The sequence below is a fragment of the Momordica charantia genome (genome assembly GCF_013281855.1).
Source record: "Momordica charantia cultivar OHB3-1 chromosome 6 unlocalized genomic scaffold, Mcharantia_2.0 BLBB01000006.1, whole genome shotgun sequence".
In the NCBI taxonomy this organism is placed as follows: Eukaryota; Viridiplantae; Streptophyta; class Magnoliopsida; order Cucurbitales; family Cucurbitaceae; genus Momordica; species Momordica charantia.
The window spans coordinates 5582317-5601635 of NW_028275164.1; the positions used below are offsets into that span (position 1 = coordinate 5582317).

General features: G+C 35.1%; 4 protein-coding genes across 4 annotated transcripts; all 4 read right to left on the minus strand.

Moving 5' to 3' along the window:
- Window positions 1–293: 293 nt before the first annotated feature.
- Window positions 294–1313, minus strand: LOC111014544 (uncharacterized). Its single transcript, XM_022289324.2, has one exon. It carries the CDS (start codon window positions 1065–1067, stop codon window positions 426–428), a length of 642 nt encoding a protein of 213 aa, XP_022145016.1. The 5' UTR covers window positions 1068–1313; the 3' UTR covers window positions 294–425.
- A 5756-nt stretch (window positions 1314–7069) lies between these two features.
- Window positions 7070–8227, minus strand: LOC111014528 (transcription repressor OFP8). Its single transcript, XM_022289306.2, has one exon. It carries the CDS (start codon window positions 7988–7990, stop codon window positions 7151–7153), a length of 840 nt encoding a protein of 279 aa, XP_022144998.1. The 5' UTR covers window positions 7991–8227; the 3' UTR covers window positions 7070–7150.
- A 4750-nt stretch (window positions 8228–12977) lies between these two features.
- Window positions 12978–14981, minus strand: LOC111014424 (putative polyol transporter 6). The gene is made up of 2 exons (XM_022289147.2): window positions 14589–14981; window positions 12978–14476 (listed from the first exon to the last, which is right to left on the minus strand). The coding sequence occupies exons 1-2, from the start codon at window positions 14773–14775 to the stop codon at window positions 13086–13088; spliced, it is 1578 nt and encodes a 525-aa protein (XP_022144839.1). The 5' UTR covers window positions 14776–14981; the 3' UTR covers window positions 12978–13085.
- Window positions 14982–15378: 397 nt separating this feature from the next.
- Window positions 15379–18310, minus strand: LOC111014591 (thermosome subunit gamma). Its single transcript, XM_022289389.2, has 5 exons — window positions 17834–18310; window positions 17701–17738; window positions 16793–17063; window positions 16236–16522; window positions 15379–16006 (listed from the first exon to the last, which is right to left on the minus strand). The coding sequence occupies exons 1-5, from the start codon at window positions 18185–18187 to the stop codon at window positions 15565–15567; spliced, it is 1392 nt and encodes a 463-aa protein (XP_022145081.1). The 5' UTR covers window positions 18188–18310; the 3' UTR covers window positions 15379–15564.
- Between the last annotated feature and the right edge of the window lie 1009 nt (window positions 18311–19319).

The following is a 19319-nucleotide window of genomic DNA, read 5'->3' on the forward strand; positions in this document are numbered from 1 at the left end:
GAAAAAACTGATAAAAATCTTCACTAAATTAAACCTTCCTGATATAATAGAATCAAACAATTTCAAAATACTCACTGTAGAAATTACTCCTCTTTTGAATAAATTAAAGAAACTATTCTACATGGTCCCTAGTTTACTTAGAATCCAAGGCTTTATTTCCTTTCTCAGAAAATTAAGTAAAGCATCCATTTCACCCTCCTGATTTGGTGCCGACAGCTAGCCACCTTGATTTCCAAACTCCCAAAGAAAAATTAACAACAAGTAAGCTTCCTATTAATTAAAATGAACTTCAGTTAAAAAGGATAATTCAATGTTATTCATAGACATTCAAATCAAACTATGTTACACACATTTATGAATCATCATCAACACCGAAATGATCAAAATGCATTACAAAGAAATGAAATCAAAAGAATAAAAATGGTCTAGAAGAAATCAGATGTTCTTCTTTTCACTAACCCCACAGATTGCGGCCTAATTAGCCTGGGCTTAATGGTATGACATGGTTGAGAAGACGAATTAGCAGAGAATTCAGCGAAAATCTCGGTGAAGAATTTATCAACAATCTCAAGATAGGCAGGACAAGTGAGGCGAGAGTAGTAATGGAGAATCTCTTCAATGTCCAAAGCATGATCCACATTTCTCGAGTCTAACTTTTCCAACTCTTTGATTTTCTTGGCAACCAAACACATTCTCCTCTCATCAATAATATACTTGGAACTAGATTCACGATCGCGATTTTCTTGCCTTTTCCTTTGATGGGTCGCTCCGATATTATTCATGCTCCCATAACTTTTGTCGACTACTCTGATTTCCATCTGGGTCTCCTCCATTTTGTTGGGAAAATGAAGTGCATTGCTGTTGTTCTTCATAAAGCCTCCACTTTGCACCTCTTTTTGGGAAGAAATGAATTGAAAGGTGGAATCTTTTTCCATGCGGGGGCCGGCGGCGAAGGGCGGCGGCGTCTTGGGTAGCCTGTGGTAGCTAGTGGAGAAGAAAGATTTGAAGTTGCATATGGTTTTTTTGAAGAACTTCTTCGTGTTGGAGATGGAGGCTCGCAGCAACATTTGGGCTGGAATTTCGAATTTGGAAAAGGGGTTCTTTTTTTCTTCTTTTTTGTGTGTTTGTGTGAGTGAGTGAGGAATAATCTTTGGTTTGTTTTATGTGCAATGAATGAATAGGGAGGTGGTTCAAAGTTGGTAATAATGATCTCTCGTTGAAGATTTCTTTTCTTTATAGAGAAAATGAGTCGGAGGAGCCGACGGTGATGGATGACTATTTTTTGTTTTTTGAAAAACTTTGGAGCAGAACTAATTTCTTTCAAGAAAAAAAAAAGAAAAGGGAAATTGTTGGGTACCAGTTTGAATTTTTCCTTTTTGATGATAAATAGATCACACGCTCGTTTGATTTTGGCTGTGTACTCTTGTTTCGTTTTTGGTTCCCTAATTTCAAGAAATCTCAAAAAGGGAATATTAAATCTTAAAGGTTTGCTTCCGTGTCTCTAAAGCTGCGTGTATTTAGCCTTTTCAGGAGGAGCAGATGATTCCTTAAAAAAGAGTTTTTCTTTTTCTTGTTATTTGTAAAATTACAGAACCTAACTTTTAAAGGGATGGTTCTCTGTATTAAAGCTCGCTGCCACGTTTGTAACATCTATCAATTTGACTAACTCATATACTAACGAGAACGAGATATTTATTACTTTATTTCTTAGTACGTTGGTTGTGATTCAAACTCACGATCTTTTGATTATAAATAAGTGTCTTAACCAATTATTTTATTTTTATTTTATAGTAAATTAGAATCAATGAACATTCAATTATGTATTGAGGAGTAGTTATTATTTATGTGATTATAACCTTAAATCTACTGCTTATTAACATTTTCTCTTTTTTTTTTTTATTCTATTACCATCATTTATGATTGATATATATCCAAAATAGCACTACTTAAACGACCCTAACATTTAGATTATGAGTTGAAATTTACACGTTGAATCATCATTTCTAACCAAGTATGAAAGCAGATTGATACTTTTCAGTGGATTGTGTGGAAATGCATTGCTTTGGGATTTGGGATTTGGGACAAACAAAACAATCCCGTTAATCACGGAATAAAATTGTTTTGACCCTATATTATATTGTAGTTATTACCAACAATTTTTTTAAAAAATATTAAAACTTTAACGTACAGTGATTTAGAAAAATCAATCCCAAAAACATTTGTCCTTACAAATTTAATCTTAAAGGTTCATTCTTTTGTTAAAAATATTTTGTCGAGAAAAGAAGAGGTCTATCTTTAAAAAATCTAATCGATAAAAGAATCCTAGACCATATTTAGGTATATAATATAAGAAAAGTTTAACTTTTTACTTTTATAATTATAGTAAGAAAACACACTTATTAATGAGATTATCACGTATTTCGAGTTTTTTTAATACACCATGTGAAGGTGAGAGATCGAACGTACAATTTATTGATTTGAGATATATATTAATTACTACTGAGTTCACGCATTTCGAGTTTAAGTCAAAAGGAAGATTAGATGTTATTAGACTTTAAACTAAAAGAAAAAGAAAATTTGAAAATTATATTAGATAACGGTAAATTTGTAAAAGTAAGGTCGATGGAATCCTATTTATGATAACTTTTATCAAATAATAACAATAATAAATAACCCCATAATGGTATATGTAGATTTAAATGTCCATCTAAATTAAACATGATTCAAAGAGAAACAAGTTGTCCTATGCCATATTATCTACTTCGTTTCGCCAACATGAACTTAGCTCAACGGTAATTAGCACATCTCCCTAATTAAAAGATTAGGAATTCGAATTCTCCACCCCACATCTTTTCACTTTTTTTTTCGTAATTTTTGAATAATTGTAAATTTCACAAACAAGTTACTAATAAATCTGTTCCACTTTATCTTAGGTTGAGGATTATGTTATTCAATCTTTTAAATTTAATAAACTAACCAGATCCTCTACCAAAGTCGACCAATTAAGTATATATATCAATATTAATGGGGTTCTATCTCCAATGAGAGGAGTAATAATCCAGTTATATATTATAAACCCTAATTAGGTCAATTATATTTCTAATGTGGGATCCTTAACTCCCTCAAAAGGGTACCTCGTGGCTTGATCTCATTTTTGAAACAGATGCTCGTTTGAGCTTTTGGGCTCTAATACCATATATTCCATCTCCAATGAGAAGAGTAGCACACCTATAACTCATTGACACGTGCGAGTCGTTAAATTAATTACTTGAAACGCCTACATTGAACTAAGAAAACGTTGTTATGTATTTTATTGGTTGATTTGATTTTTGTTAAATTGATTTTTATTTTAATTATATGAAAATTTGTCATTTGTTGGAATATTTGGGCCAGACGACAGGTATAGAGAGTGGGCCAAAAAGTAGAATGTAAGTGGAAGAGTGATTGGGGGCGACAGAGACCGAAGCCCATCTCTCTCTCTCTTCTTCCCCGAGTGTGATGCCTCATTTGACCTAACAATTATGGACCACCTCCTCTTCCTCTCCCTCTTCCACTTGTTTTGTTTGGAACTAGTCCCCTTCACAACATTAAAAGTTTCAATTTTTGTATCATGTATTTAAATATTGTTGGTGAGTAGATTTGAAAACTCAAGAGTCAAAACCCATACATTGTTCTGTAATACCAAATAATTAATTAGTTTACATCACAAAAAGAGTAGTGCAAAATGTACAAAATAGATCTCATTTCTTCAAGTAGTTTTTTGTTAGCATCTTTTCTTTTCTTTTTGTCTATCGAATACACTAAAGGGCAAAATTTAGAATTTGAACATATTAAAGATGATTTGGGAATGGAATGTGACGTCATAATGAGAAAAAGAAAACAGAAAACATAGGATTTGAAAAATGAAATTAGAAGAATGAAACAAAATGGATGAGGTCGAGGTGGTTGGTGGGGTGCAAATAGTGATCCGCTGACACATGGATATTGATGATTCAATAATGTTTGGTTTTGTTTGGAGTTGGATTTGAAGCAAAAAGGGTAGGGCTGGCCTGAAGAGCAGAGGCTCAAAAACCCAAAAAATGCTAGCATTGCATAGCATAGCATTTAATGAGGGCAATGGCAATGGGCAGGCCATCTGCCAATTCACCAGACATTCCCAACCATTGATCTTCTTCTGCCTCTACTCTTACAATACCCGTAGCTGTAGCTGTAGCTAATTAATTCAAACTCCCCAATCCTAAGATTCTTCTCCATCTCCATTCTGCCTCTGCTTCTGCCTGTGTTCAATGTTCATTCTCTCTCTTTTTCGAATTTCTTTCAATTCCAACTTACTCTCTGTCTTTGCCCTTCTACCCTTTTTCCTTTCACACTGACCCTTCACTTTCCAACCCCCTCCCCTCTTCATTTGCCCCTATTCTTAATTTCTCTCTTTTTTTAACCACTCTCTCTCTCCCCTCAAATTACTGCCTTCTGATCTCACCTTCTCGCCTTTCTTTCTAATGATTTTTACTTTATAAAATTTAGTCATTAATGTCTTACTAGTTTTCCATTATACTCTCCCCCGAGCTAATGTTAGGATTACTTGGTGATAATTTAAGGAAGGAATTACGCTGCTTAGAAGTAAAATTGAGTGACCTAATTTATTATGTAAATTTATGTTAACTTGCTAAGTATCTATGTACATATGTAAGTTTATCGTCGTCGGTGAGGATATAATCGAAGATTATTAAAAAGTAAGGCACTAAATTAAAACTTCTATAGAAAAATAAAGGCTACATTGGAAAAATATCTGGGAACTAAACCGTATATTTAACCTTAAATATTTTCATTAGACTCATGTGTCATTTCTGACTACTTTTTTAATATTCATAAGTTTTGTATTTCTTGAACACCCAGTTTTAACTACCTAATACTAGACTTCAAGCCAGCTCTCTATAATATTAATAAGGCTAAATTACCCATAAAAAGAAAAAACAAAAACTCCTAAACTTAGTTATTAATATATATATATATATATATATATATATATATATTTTTATTCTTTTAAAAGTTTCAATACTACTCTTCACTTTTCATAAACATATTTCAAAAAAATACCTGGTGAACATAGACAAACATCCGTTAACATTTTGAACAAAAATTTGACATGGTAGAATCTTGAACTATGTGGTAATTAATGTTCCAATTTTATCGTGAATATTTTATTCCTTCATTGTCAGTATAGTTTGTTTTTTCAATGTCTACTCAATTTTATCATAATCCACCTTTTAAAAACAATAGCTTCTTCTACATTTCCTCTATTTTAAATTTAATGTAGACAAATTTCCACGTTAATTGTCACGTCATCCAAACTCTGACTTAATATTTGTTCAAATGGTATTTTTGAAATATTTATGAAAAGCCAAAAGTAGCATTAAAACTGTAGAAAGAATGAGGTATTTTTGGCAATTTAGCTTAGAGATATATATATATATAATAAACAAATGAAATCAATTATTGTTTTGAGTTAGGCTTTTGCCAAGGGTTCAATGCTCCCTTGTGACTGTTTATTGGTATACAAAAACCAAACTCTTGAGCCTGTGGGTCAGTTGGTGTGCATCTTGGCTTAATATTTATTATTTAGTAAATACCCACATACAATGGTTTCAAGTAAATTATATGCAAAACCAGCAACATGATTGAGTTTTGTCTTCTATATGTGTGGCAAATTGCACAAAAGCTTTACATTTTTAATTAAGTCTTTGGTTTTTGGCTCTATTCTTATCTATTAGCCTAAACTATATAATTCACAACTCATCCATAACATATGGATATATATTATTATTTATTATTATATGGTTTGATGTGATATTAGGCTTAATTTGTCTCTAGCTTTGTTGTTTTGTGTTTTCAAACCAAGATCCCCACGGATCTATTTACATGCAGAAGATTTTTTCCTTTTATTTTGAAAATCTATTGAAACGATGAAATGAAAATTCAAATGCTTAATTAACATGCATGATACTGGCAAACACAACACAACGAATGGTTGTGGTGAAGAACAAAACAAAACAAGATTGGACGCTGTTTCCAATATTTGATGTTCTTTCTTTTTTGATCGACCTTTTTGCATTTTCTATTCTTTTTGTGGCAAATGATGGTTGGAGTTGGAGACAGATTCAAAATATAATATATGTTAACAATTCAAAAAAAAAAAAAAAAAACCCAACTTTATGTCATTTTTTTTAGCCAATGGCTTTTCAATCTTTTCAAGCTTTCATTTTTTGACAAGTCTAAAGTGTGCTGTGTTTTGTAGTTCCAATTTCAAAAGTTGGCTTGTATTGTATTGTATTGTACACCCAAAAGGGTATTGAAAGTCCCTGTCTTGTAATTCTCTCTTCCCTCCAAAAACTCCATTATTTTTCAAAACTTGCATCCTGCAGAAATTTTCATCTCAGAAGTACCAAGGCCACTTTTGTCTTTTCCTTTTGCCCCATCTTCATACAAATACAGACCCCAGATTAATTAATGCAACATCAAGGGAAATATTTGTCTATTTTCTCCAGATACCAGAAAATGCAAATGCAAAACTCGATATTTTATATTTCAAATTCACCAAAAATAGAAATTAGACACCGTCATGGATGAAAAATAAAAGTCTAAATCCCATTGTTCCCTTTTTTTTTTTTTATTCTACACTTTCAAGAGGTCTATTCTAATTCTTAAAATTTTAAAAATAACAATTTTAGTTCATGAAATTTAAAATTTTTCTATTTTAATTTTTAAACTTTTTATGTACTTCTAACAAAGGAATATCATGAACCTAACATGTATTGGAAAAGTCACTCAAATTAGTGGGAGGAGTATTAGATAATTAAATATTTCGTAGGAAAAATAACAATATATACCAAAATAGATATGCTTTAAAATAAATAAAAAGAAGCTAATACAACAAATTGGAGTAGATGTCAAGACTACTATCTTCATGTTAGCGTTTGAGGTTAATGGCTAAAGTGAGATTTAATAAATAAATAAAAAAAAAAAATTTTTTTTTTGAGAGAGGGTTTATTTGGTTAATAAGCAATGGAAGTTAGGCTGAATGAATTTACTAGTATTATTCTTACAAAGAAAAAGAAAACATGGGGGAGTTTTGTTGATGATCAAGAATAGATCATCCCCACCAATCAGAAAACAAAGCCTCCCAAATCTCAGTGAACACCTCAAGAATCACTCTGTGGTGATGGTGGGAATTCAATGAAAGAAAACACTGCAACAGCTGCTCAAGATCCTTCACACAAAAAATCTGTTTCTCAACGATCATCTCCAACATCGAGCTTCTGAAATCATTATAAGGGTCGCTCGATTTCTTCACCACCGCAAAGCTATCCTTCACTTTCCCCCCATTCAGCGGCAAAACCCCCATTCCCCTGCTCTGCCTCCCACCGCCGGATCTTCTCCGGCGAGATTTCCGCCGGCGATGAGACGCCGACGAATCGGAAGATCGCGATTTGGAAGAGAAAAGCGTCTCCGTTTCGTCTTCGTCTTCGTCGTCGCTGCTGTACCACCACGTGCCACCGAAGTTCGATTCGACCGCCGACGACGGACTCTCCTTCCTCTGCTTCGTCTTCTTCTTCTTCTTCTTCTTTTTCGTCTTTTTCCTGTCGGTCGCTTTCTCGGCGAACTCGGAGAAGGGTTTGGGCGGTGAAATTGGAGACGCCGGAGGACAGGTCCGGCCGCCGGAAATCGCAGAGGGAAATGGAGCGAGCGGAAACCGCCGGCGGGCAATTTTCCGTTTGGGGAGAAGCAAATCCAAATCGAAATCGAAATCCGCATAGGAATTAAGACTTTGGGTGGTTTGGTCGGAGTCGGGTCGGATGCTGCGGAAAGTGGCGTCGTGAAGGGGAGGAACGAAGACGGGCTTGTGGATGATATCGGAGAGATTACGGGAACGGCAGGAGGCGAAGGAGGCTTGGAACATACGGGAGAGGCGGACCTTGAACCGGGGCTCCATTAGAGGAATATGGCAGCGCGTGGAGATCAGAGAGAGAGAGAGAGCAGAGAATGCTCAATGCATGACAAAACCAAAAGTGGGACTGTATTTAAACCATTCCTCTGAAAAAGCAAGCTTCCTCCAAAAGATTGCTCAAACTTGACAATTTTTTGTTGTTCATCTTTTACCATTTTTTATTGTCATTTTCCCAATAATTAAAAAAAGTATACATATAATCACCCCTGCCCTTTCAACTTTCAAGCAACCTGCAAAGTTTCAATGATGTGTAATCAAGTTTCCAATTATTAATCACTTTTTTCCTTCTCGTTTTTTTTTTAATTCAAATTCAAATTATTTATGTCAACCACGATTGAGTAGGCTAAATTATAAGTTGGAATATCGTTTATTTAAGATGTTTTTGTGAGTGATTTTGACAATTACATAATAAAAAATTGTGTTCTCTTTCCTAGTAAATTAAAAAATTATTTTAAGAAAGTTTAAAATTATTCTAAATTAATTTTTCAAGATAGATATGATTTTGAAAAATAATTTAAAAAATCAATTATACCTTAACCATTTTTTTTTTCAAAATCACTCGTTCTATCCTCGCTCCAAAGCACATCTTAAATAACACAAGTAACTTGAAACACAAAGCAAAATAGACGAAGTTAACAACTAATATTATTATTAGACACAAACTTAATAGGTATAATTCATGAAGTTCGATGAGGAATAAGTTATAATTTAACCAAATATATAAATATGTTTTTCTCACTCCCCTAATTTTTGTTGTTTTGAGTTAAAGAAAATATATGTAATATTTGTGTTTTAAATTGTTAGGATAATTAATCTCATCGTTGGATACGTTGGACCACTTTGATCATTTGATCAAGATGATGATTTGTTTGGAATGCAATCAAAGTCTCTCACATTGACTAGGGAAAGAAAATATCTTGGAGTATGAATTAGAGACACTATCGATCTCCATTGAAATGCAGCATTTTATGTGATACCAAACTCAAACTAAGGAAGTATTGTGGTTGAGGGTGATTCCTTGTTCTTTAACACTACTGCCTATTAATAATAGTTCTACCTCGAAGAATACATATTTCTAGTAACTTTTAACCTTATTGAATCAACTGTCTTGAATGCAAAGTCGATATATACTTATTTCCTTGTCGAGTCTTGTACTAATAAAAGAATCATGTTGTTTATCTTATATATATCTTACTTAACCACTGTCATCAGGTATCTTACTTTGACTAATTTCATATTGTGCTCATATTACTCACATTGAATCTAGTATATATAAGTCTAAAAGTGTAGGATATAAAAATTTATGTTAAATATAAAGTGAAAGATTAACGAGAAGATTGAAATAATTTTTTAAAGTTGAGTTTGTGAGTCAAAATAAAACATTTCAAAATAAGTTTTAAAATGAATAATTCATAAGAGGGAGGCGCAGGCTCAACTACGGCATTTGCTGCATATTTTTAGGTGAAAAGATGTTCAATTTATTTTTTAAAAATGGTTGGTGCGTTTAGGTGATATTTCAAATTCAAATTTGAATTAGTGCTACTATCACACTCTTGCCCTATAGTCAAAAATAAATAAATAAACATCAAAATAATCATATATTAATCTCCTATCTTTGCAAAAGTAGTAAAAAATTAATAGAGATTTGCAAAAGTAGCAACTATACGCAAAAATAACAAAATCTGCCCAAATCACTTAGAAAAAAAAAAGTGCAATATACTCAATATACTCTTAATGAATACATAGCTCTACACAATTATATAACTAATATATTAATAATATACCTGAGATATATACTAGATTTGATATATCAATATTGATATATTCGAAAATTTGAAAAGATAAAATCGAAATAACTAAAAATTGAAAAATTAGATTTAACATATTTTGTCATTTTGTAAAATTTAAAAGTAGTTGCTATATATTTTAGGGCATGTTTGTTAGTCATTCAAATTCTGTTTCTTGTTTTCAAATATACCTTAGATAGATTTGTTTTTGAAAATTACTATTTTTGGACTCTATTATCAAAATACAAAAAATTCTAAAAACAACATTTTTATGTTTTAGTGTTTTCAAATTTAGAATCTGAAACTTTAAAATGTATAATTATATTAAAAAATAATATTTTTTTAATAAATATATTAATTCATTTTATTTTTGTTAAAATTAAAACACATAAAATATAATATATTATAAATTATATAATAGTGTAAAATAATAAGTATAAAAAATCTATAACAAAAATTTTAATAAATTAATTAATATTATGTTTGATTAAACTAAATATTTAGTCGGTGACTATTTCTTAAATTGAGATTCAATTTTTAAATGGTTATTGAATCTTAACTTAACATTAATTACCCATTATAAAATTCCTAAAAGATATTAACAAAAAATAGTTATGCATTATTTGAACGTTAGAAAACATTTCGAAGTCATCAAATAAATTAATTAAAACCAACATCAGCATAGTTTAAGATACTTGTTTTCTATTAAAAGTTGATGAATTCGAATTCTTGTCCCCACAAATTGTACCCAAAAAAATTAAAGGTAAAATTGAGAGAGATGGATTGATATATAATATTTTAGTTGATTTTGTGGAGAAACTTGTGTACTAATTTTGAGGTAGGCCAAAGAACTTTTGGAAGGATAAAGACATGAGGGTCGGGACAAGGATTCACCCAACACCCAACACCAAACAACAAACATTGAAACCTGAGATATTTCAGAATGGAAAGTGTAAAACCCACTATTTTCATTTTTCACCTCAATTCCTATTTTCCATAATTTTAATCTCAAAACTCTTGTCCTCGTATTCTTGTCTTTCTTACTTGGTTGAAATCAAGATCAAAACTTTAAGTCTGACCCTCGTCGAAACAATGCACTACTTTCAATCATTTTCTTAAAGTTTCAAGAAAATGGCACCTTAAAATTAGAGAGAGATCAATCAGTTAAATATAAATATAAGTTGTGAGGGAAGGGAAAGGGTATCTAGAAAATGAAACATGGCTCCAAGCAGAGGAAAACACAGCAACAAGTGCATATTTTAGCCTTTTTATTGACAAATTCAAAACCAACAGCTAACAGACAGTTATACAGTACTTTGATTCCGCTTTTCAACTTCTATTTTGCTTCACATGACAATTGACAACAACAAAATATACTCAAACTCTACGGATTTCCTGACCCACTTATTTTTTTTCTTTTTCTTTTTCTTTTTCTTTCCCCATTATTGTTTTTTTGGCTTTTCTTTTTCTAATTCAAAATCATTGCTAGTATTGACTTGACCAGTCATAATTTGAAAATCCAGTTTGGATTTGGATTTGGGAATTTTTTAAAGTCCATTTCAAAAAGGGGTATGGGCAAGGGGGAAGTTTTAGATGATATTCATATGATTAGGAATTTAGGAGGTAGGAGAGAGGGAATAAAGCATGCAAGTACAAGACAAGGGAATGGAACCAGATTATTGCCCAGAAGAGAAGTTAAGAGAGAGTAGTCAATTACCAAATAGACCATGGATGAATGGGTGAGAGGTAGAATAGGCAGTGGGTAAAAGGGGAAATTGGCGGTTGGGAATTTCAAAATTGGACCAACAGAAGTAGACCACATGTCTGAAGTTTGAAGTTTAAGATTCAGAATCAGATCCCATGGTTTTATTTAGAGTTAAAATTATAATGGAGTTTTTGGGAAGCTAAATGAGGAAGACTGTTGTACTGTGCACTGTGCACTGCCCTATGAAAAGTGAAGAAAGGGCCAAGTCTTGACTATTTTCAAAAGGTCAATCCTTTATTTGATTTTGGTTTTGTTTATTTAAACACTGCCACCCGTGAGTATCATCTTCTGCTTATCCTATTCCTCCCCTAACTCTGTGATCAACAGCTGCGTTTTCTTTTTGTATGGTTTCACAAACTTCCTTTTTTTTTTTTTTTATTACTCTGGAGCCACCCACTACTAAATTTGGATCAAATCTGTTACATGATTAAAATTTAAAATTTCGTAATCCTGTTCTTAATGCAACTCATTCAAAGGTAAACGAATCTAAAAAAATTGAGGAACGGGACTTCCACAAACTACAAAATCAAATCTTCAAACCTGTGATCGCAACTTTAGGGGGAAAAAAAAGACAAATTGATGGAAATATCTGTATAAAGTATGCAGAAATGCTCCCCATGTTGATGTTCGGTAACTTTGGTAATTGGTCAGACCAAAAGGGGTCAATAACAGATTTGAAAATTTGAAAGTTTTTTAATTGTTATATTATATTTATCTTTCAACCTTTTCTTTTGTTGGACAATGTTAGCGTCAATAACAGAATTTATACGGTGGTAAATGTATAAATAGCAACCTTTTGCGACCTATTACTGAACTAATTAGGTTTTACCTTTTTCCTTCTCAAGATTTCACTCATAAAACCCTGTGAATACACCTCAAGATAACTTTAGGATTTTATGACAGAAATCCTAAAGGATCATTTAGGTAAACTCATAAGATTTTATGAATGAAATCAGGTGAGAACAGATAAAACAATTACACGTAGACTATTAATAGACGTGTTAAGTGATTTTAATTACGAGTTCATAGATTTCCAATTCAAAGTGTGACGCTTTGACCCAGTGAGAGATGGTGTCGGCATAGTTTAGGCATCCCATTTTCCCTCAACGATTTTCGTTTTCTTTCCTCCATAGAATTATTCATGACAGTTCTTGAATAAGAAAAGTTTCATAAGTCCAAGAAAACATTTTTCTTCCTTGAGAAAACATTTCTCCAATACCCGAAATCGTTGACGATGATCCAAGAAAACATAGTTTACATTTTTATTCAAGAACCATTATGAATAAGTCCATTAATGTAAGGTTCCTTTCATTAGTGGACTTATTCATAATTATTGTTCTTGAATAAAAATGTTTGCCATTGAACCCTTTTGGCACCCGAGCAATTGGAAGCTCTTGTTAACATTGTAAAGAAGTAAAAAAAAAAAAAAGATTGAAAATAGAATTTAGGTTGGCAACGTCCATGATCCACAAACTAGGAAACAAAATCCTCAAAAACAATATTAACATAAAAGAAAATGGTTACAAGATTAGATTGTGTGTTGATCATCATTTTTGTGGGTGGTTGTTGTTGTTGTTGTGTGAGTGTGGTTATCATGGAAGAGGAGTTCGATCTCCTCCAAGCTTTTTCCTTTGGTCTCTGGCAAAAAGAAGTAAAAGAAGAGCGTAGCCATTGCCATTATTCCCGACAGCACAAAAAACATCCCTCCAAACGTTATCTCCTTCGAAATGCTCAGAAACGTCATCGACACCACTCCACTCACCAATCTGTTCAGTGATATCGCCAGGCTCGAACCCTGGGCCCGAATCCTGTTCGGGAATATCTCCGTCGTGTACACCCACGTTATGGGCCCGAGCCCAATTGAAAACAACGCCACGTCCCCACACAACGCCACGATGCTCACCACCACGGCCCATGTCGGCCTGCTGTTCGCCTTCTCCATGCATTTCGAGCCCAGGCCCAATAGCCCCAGCGCCACCGTCATCCCGGACGAGCCTACTAGAAGAAGCGGCCGTCTCCCGAACCGGTCCAAGTATAGGGCTGAGAATAGTACGAAGCAGGTCTTTGTAACGCCCATTACGACATTCACGCCGAACAGATGCCGCTTCCGGTGGATTCCGGCGGCGCGGAATACCTCCGGCGAGTAGTACATGACGGCGTCGTTTCCTGAGGCTTGCATGAAGAAGTTGATTCCGATGGCGGCTATTAGCATCCGGCGAATCGGCTTTGTGGGGTTTATCAGTAGTTCCTTCCAAACCCCTTGCCCGTGCCAATTCCCCGAGGCGGCGGCGGCGGCGGCGTCGGCGTCGGCGGCGGTGCTTATTGCCTCGAGTCTCTCCTCTGCTTCGGTTTCGTTTATGGAGATCTTGATTAAGACCTTTTTGGCTTCTTCCAATTTGCCCTTCATTACGAGCCAACGCGGGGACTCGGGCATTGCCAGTACGCCCACGCCGACGACGAGCGCCGGTACGCCGGCGAGTCCGAGCATGATCCTCCAGTTCATGTGCGGCGGCAGGTCGGAGAGGGCGTAGTTGATGATGTAGCCCAGGAGAATACCGAGAGTGATGAAGATTTCGGGGAGCGAACTGAGGAGACCGCGGGAGGTGGCGGGGGAGAGCTCCGCCGTGTAGACGGGAGCGACCATTAGGGCGTAGCCGACGCCGACGCCGGCGATCATCCGGCCGGCGAGGAGGAGAGGGAAGGATGGGGCGAGCCCCATCAGCAACGCGCCTACTAGAAATGTTGTCGATGCGAGGAATGTGGTGTAGCGCCGGCCAATCGAATCGGAAGTCCGGCCGGAGGCGAGAGAACCGATGAGAGAGAGCACGTTTAAAGAACCCACCAGGATTTCCACTTGGGTGGATGAGATTTTGAGATTGTCTTCGATGTAAAGCACAGCCCCACTCATTACTCCAATATCTTCACAAATTGACCCAAGATTCAGAAACCCAAAACGCAAAAGAAGAGATAGATGTGACTGACTGGCGAGGAATTGAATTAATTTCAGTGAAAAGAAAGAATAGAGACTTACCATAGCCCAGTAAAATGGAGTTTGTGGAGGCCAAAACAGAGCAAATTAAGGTGTATTTGTTGATCCCAAATCCCTTCGATTGTGATTTCGAGTCTTTTTCCAGTTCGATGGCCTCCATTGCAGTTGCAGAACTCGTCTCCATCTCAGAGAGTTTGTTGCTTTTCAAAGGAATGGAATCAATGGGCATAAAGGAAGCAGATAAGAGGCTGTAATTGTGGTGCGTTTGGTTAGGTGAGTGGAGAGTTAATTCTTGGGGGTTTCAGATTTGCCAAATTTGCATGAACAGCATCGTATTATGAATGAATTACACGTCTCTCCATGATTCAGTGTCTCACATGAGGTGGCACTAGCAGTATGCAACTTTATTCATTCACCCATTCAGAAATATTCTCCTATTATTGGGGGTGTTCGTTGAGTACTTTTCTAATGCAAAATGAGTTGGTTTTCTTTTTTCAGATTTGCAAAGGAAGTTGATATATAAATGAAGCATCATATCTCCAGTTCATGAAAATATCTTTCATCTATTTTCATCGACATGATAACAAAAATAAGGGAAAAAAGATAAATCCACCTAATTGTTGTCCCATTGGTTGCAGAGTCAATGTTTCTTTATTGACATTAATAATTAATGTACAATCGCTAAAGATTCCTATCAAATGCAATAACTTTTCTAGTCTAAGTCTATAATGACTATTTTTGCAACTAAATTAATAATATTCGACGTCTGTCCATAAAATGCATTAAAAGCTGATCGAGATTGAGGTAACATTTAAAAAAAAACAAAGAACAGTAAAATCCAATGTGAATTGTGTATAATATTACATAGAACATGCAAGAACATTATTCCAACGTTCTTCACTGTTCTACTTTCTGAGTGGCTCAGGAAACAACGGCCACAGTTGAATTATTTACAACGGTAAGGATACAACTTCCAATTTGTAAAACGCCAACAGTTTGCAATAACTCATCAACGTTATTACATCAGCTGTACATTATCAATATACTGATAGACTTCTAAAGCGACTTCGGAGATCCAATTTGCCGCTGTGCCGAAAAAGAGTTCCCAAAACCAGAGATCCACTGCAAGGACTGAGGAGAAGATTAGCAGCGCCAAGGTCTGGTAACGGTTCAACGGCCAACCCGAGGCATCGGCTAGAGCCTTCAGAAATGGGAGAGAACTGCTGGATAGTTTTCGATTTGTAATAGACCATGCTGTTATCCACTTTACACGACAAGGAATGAGGTCGAACTCCTCTCGCAATCGCCTCCCCAAGTCGGGCATGTGACCGCCACCGTATAGTATGGCGATTTTGTTGTGGCCCTTGTCGATGGCATCTCTAAGCGCCTCTGTTGCAGCTTTGTTCCTTTCGCCAATTATTACAGAACTCTCCTCCACCTCAGCAGTTACTTGTGTGAACCTTCACCAGCAATGAATTATATCACATACAAAAACAGATGAACTAAGACTTCACTCTTTCCCTGGGGGAATGGAGAGGGAAGGTAAAAGCATCTACTAATTTAGATTCAGAATAACCTCCAGATTCACCATTAAGAAATAGAAATGAAGTCCAGTTGGAATGGATTATTAGTTATCACTTCCAAACCAACAAGGGAATGTACATCCGGAAGAACTCAAAATATACTTACTCAGATGTTAGTCGCTTTGCCAGAAAGACCTTCATTGCAGCACCCAAATCGAGCCTCGACAATGCTTCAAATTCTGGAAATTCTGATGCTTGACTTCCCACGTCTGCACAAACACTTCCAATGATAAGAAGTCCAACGAGTGGCATGGGAAGCACACGAGACGCCCATAGAAGTTTTGACTTCCAAGGTTCAAGATCGTCCGGTACTGCAGTAGGCTGAACCATAGCTTTGGTGGATCGTATAGTCATGTCTCTTGCAAATGTAAAGAAGTTTTCACCTTTTTCAGTCTGTAACGTAACAGCAACAAATCCAGCGTTAAAATATATCATTATACAACGCCAACCTTTAGATGTCAAAAACTACTGAGAATGATGTGAGATTGTAAAAATGAGGAACTAAGGCCAAGTGGTAAACAATAGACTCTTGTGACTTATCAAATGCTATGGTTCAATTATTCAAAGAATGAAAATGGGCATGTCCAATCGCATGCACTCTGACATCCTCAGAAAAGATGTTTCTCACTCAATCTATTGTGCTGGAAGGTAGAAGGAAATGACCTGAAGTATTCTGAAGGTTTCGTAGTCTAGATCTGCATGGAACCAATTTGCAGCCTGGTAATCAAGACAATCTAATTGGAAATCAAGCGTAAGAACACGAGCCATCTGTCGTTGAATGCAACCCAGAATATTAAATCCTCGTGATCGCGAACTTTTTAATTTCTTTGTGGCGTCTGGATTTCTTCTGCTTTCTAAGCTCTCCCTACTAGCTACCATCTCATAAAGTATACAATCGTAGGAGTCTAGTTCTTTCTGAAGGGCCTCGAAGTAGCTATGCAAAAATGATGGCAACATACTTGGTCAATCAAAAAGTCATGTTGTAGTAAGTCAACTGATAAGAAAAATCAAAGTTAGCAATCTATTATCGAAACCTTATAAAAACACCCATTTCAAGCACTGCATCAGTTATTTTCAAACGCAAACTACCCACATAACAAGGAAGATAGAAAGACTAGTGAAACGAGAGTTCATTCAATGCCCAGAACACCAAAACACAGTTACAACACAGGAAATTTTTCTTCTTCGATTCAAAATAGAAAAGTGCCTGCAATATCTTCCCATGACAATTTTGTCCCTTTTTGTTTGTCATTTCAGATATAGAACAATTTTTTTCTTAAATGCAGTTCTTCGTCTCTTTTTCCTTATGTAACAGTTTCTTAGTTTGTTGATGATCGCCTGTTGCCATATAAACATATACTTGGTCACAATTCCAGCTCTTCTCTCAATGACAGCACTAATGCCTAATTACTAAGGCACTACCCTTCCAAATTATAATCAAATTGCATGATCATATCTCCTAGTCCATAGGTTACAACCAACAATTTGCGAGCAGAAAACCGAGAAAACATAGAAGATGGTCGAAATGATAAAACGAGACAGAACCCCATAAACTGGGTAGGTAAACATACTCTTTGTCTGCGATATGGATCGTTGATACCAAATCAACCTGGAAACAATTGAAGACCACAAGCCACAAATTAAAGAAACCCCAAGTAAGAAACACAAATACCCAATTGAAGCAATTAGAATTCGAGCTCGAACCTGAACAAATGGCTGCAGGATAGACCAGGGGAACTTCTTTCTGTAACTAACTGTAGCAGTCTGAAGCTCCGCACTGCTTCCATCCCGTTTGAACCTCATGAAATCCGCAATTGAATTGTTCTGCAAAAACAGCTCCGCCGAGGCATCATCGCGTGATTGATTGGAAGATGAAGATGAGCCAAGAATTTGGCACCGGAACAACCTAACACGTTTTGGGAATGTACACCTTCGTTTGGATGATTCTGAGAAAGGCCCAATCCCAAATTTGTTGGGGATAGAAGAAGATGGTGAATCAGTTTTGGAAATGGAAGGAAATGAGGTGGGAGAGAGAAGTGAGAGGGAGCTAGAGACCATATCCTCTCTGGACACAGAAACCTGGCGCGCGCGAGAGAGAGAGTGGTGATGCAGAGCCCAAAAATGGGATAATACGACGATTGAAATCTATAAATTATTCTCCATTTTACCCCCTTTTTTTTTCTTTTTGTGAACAAAATTCATCAGAAAATTTAAAGCAAAAACGTTTCTTTGTTGAGCACCGGACTGTGCCAAGCTCTAACTTGCACGCAACAGTGAACAAGATTTTAAAAATCTGATCTTTTGAGTTTTGACCATTGTAATCAGATTATAGTCCATTTCTTCATTGGTGAATTTCTAGATAATGGTGCAATATAGTATTTTATTTAAGATTTGCAACCTTTATGTCTTTTCCAAAATTTTTAAACAAAATATTTCAGCTATAATTTTTATGTTGAGGAGATAATAATAAAAATAACAAAAACTCTGAACCCTCAACTAAGTAAAGATATGGCTAAGACTCGAAAAATATGAGATTATATTCCTGCACAAAATGATGGTTTATTTATTGAAGGTTGCGAGATACATAAGTGTCCGCCTATATCTAAATTATCGGTAGACTCTTGACCTATTTGATTGCACTCTGGATAAGTCTAATAGCTCAACTTTTATGTATTTTCGAGGTAAATGATAGATCTTTCCATTATGCACCACATAGTAAATTTTATTTTACCCTTGAACATTATCAAAGTTATTTTAGTAATTATTCGTATACTTTTAATTAATTTGCTAATGTGTCCAATTTAAACTCAATTAAAATTGAAAAATAGGAAGTTATGTCTTATTCGAGATCGCTAAAGTCATATAAAACGTTAAAAGATGTGTTTAGTTAAATTTTAAAAAATCTTGTAATACTCTACAAAATTCTTCAATTTTTTACATTTTAATACTTTCCTTTCTTGGAATTATAGCAACTAAGCATTAAACAATAGAAGCTATACTTCTATCTTCTTTTTCTACTCTAATTCAGACCTATATATAGAAAATAAAAAATTTCATCCTTAAAATATTACAATGCTTTAACCAGTTCACCTGGTTGATTAAATTACCAAATTTTTGTTGAGAGGCTAACTTCATACTCAACTTAAATATGAAGTAGATAGAAAGTTTTCATTTGCATTAAAATATCTTT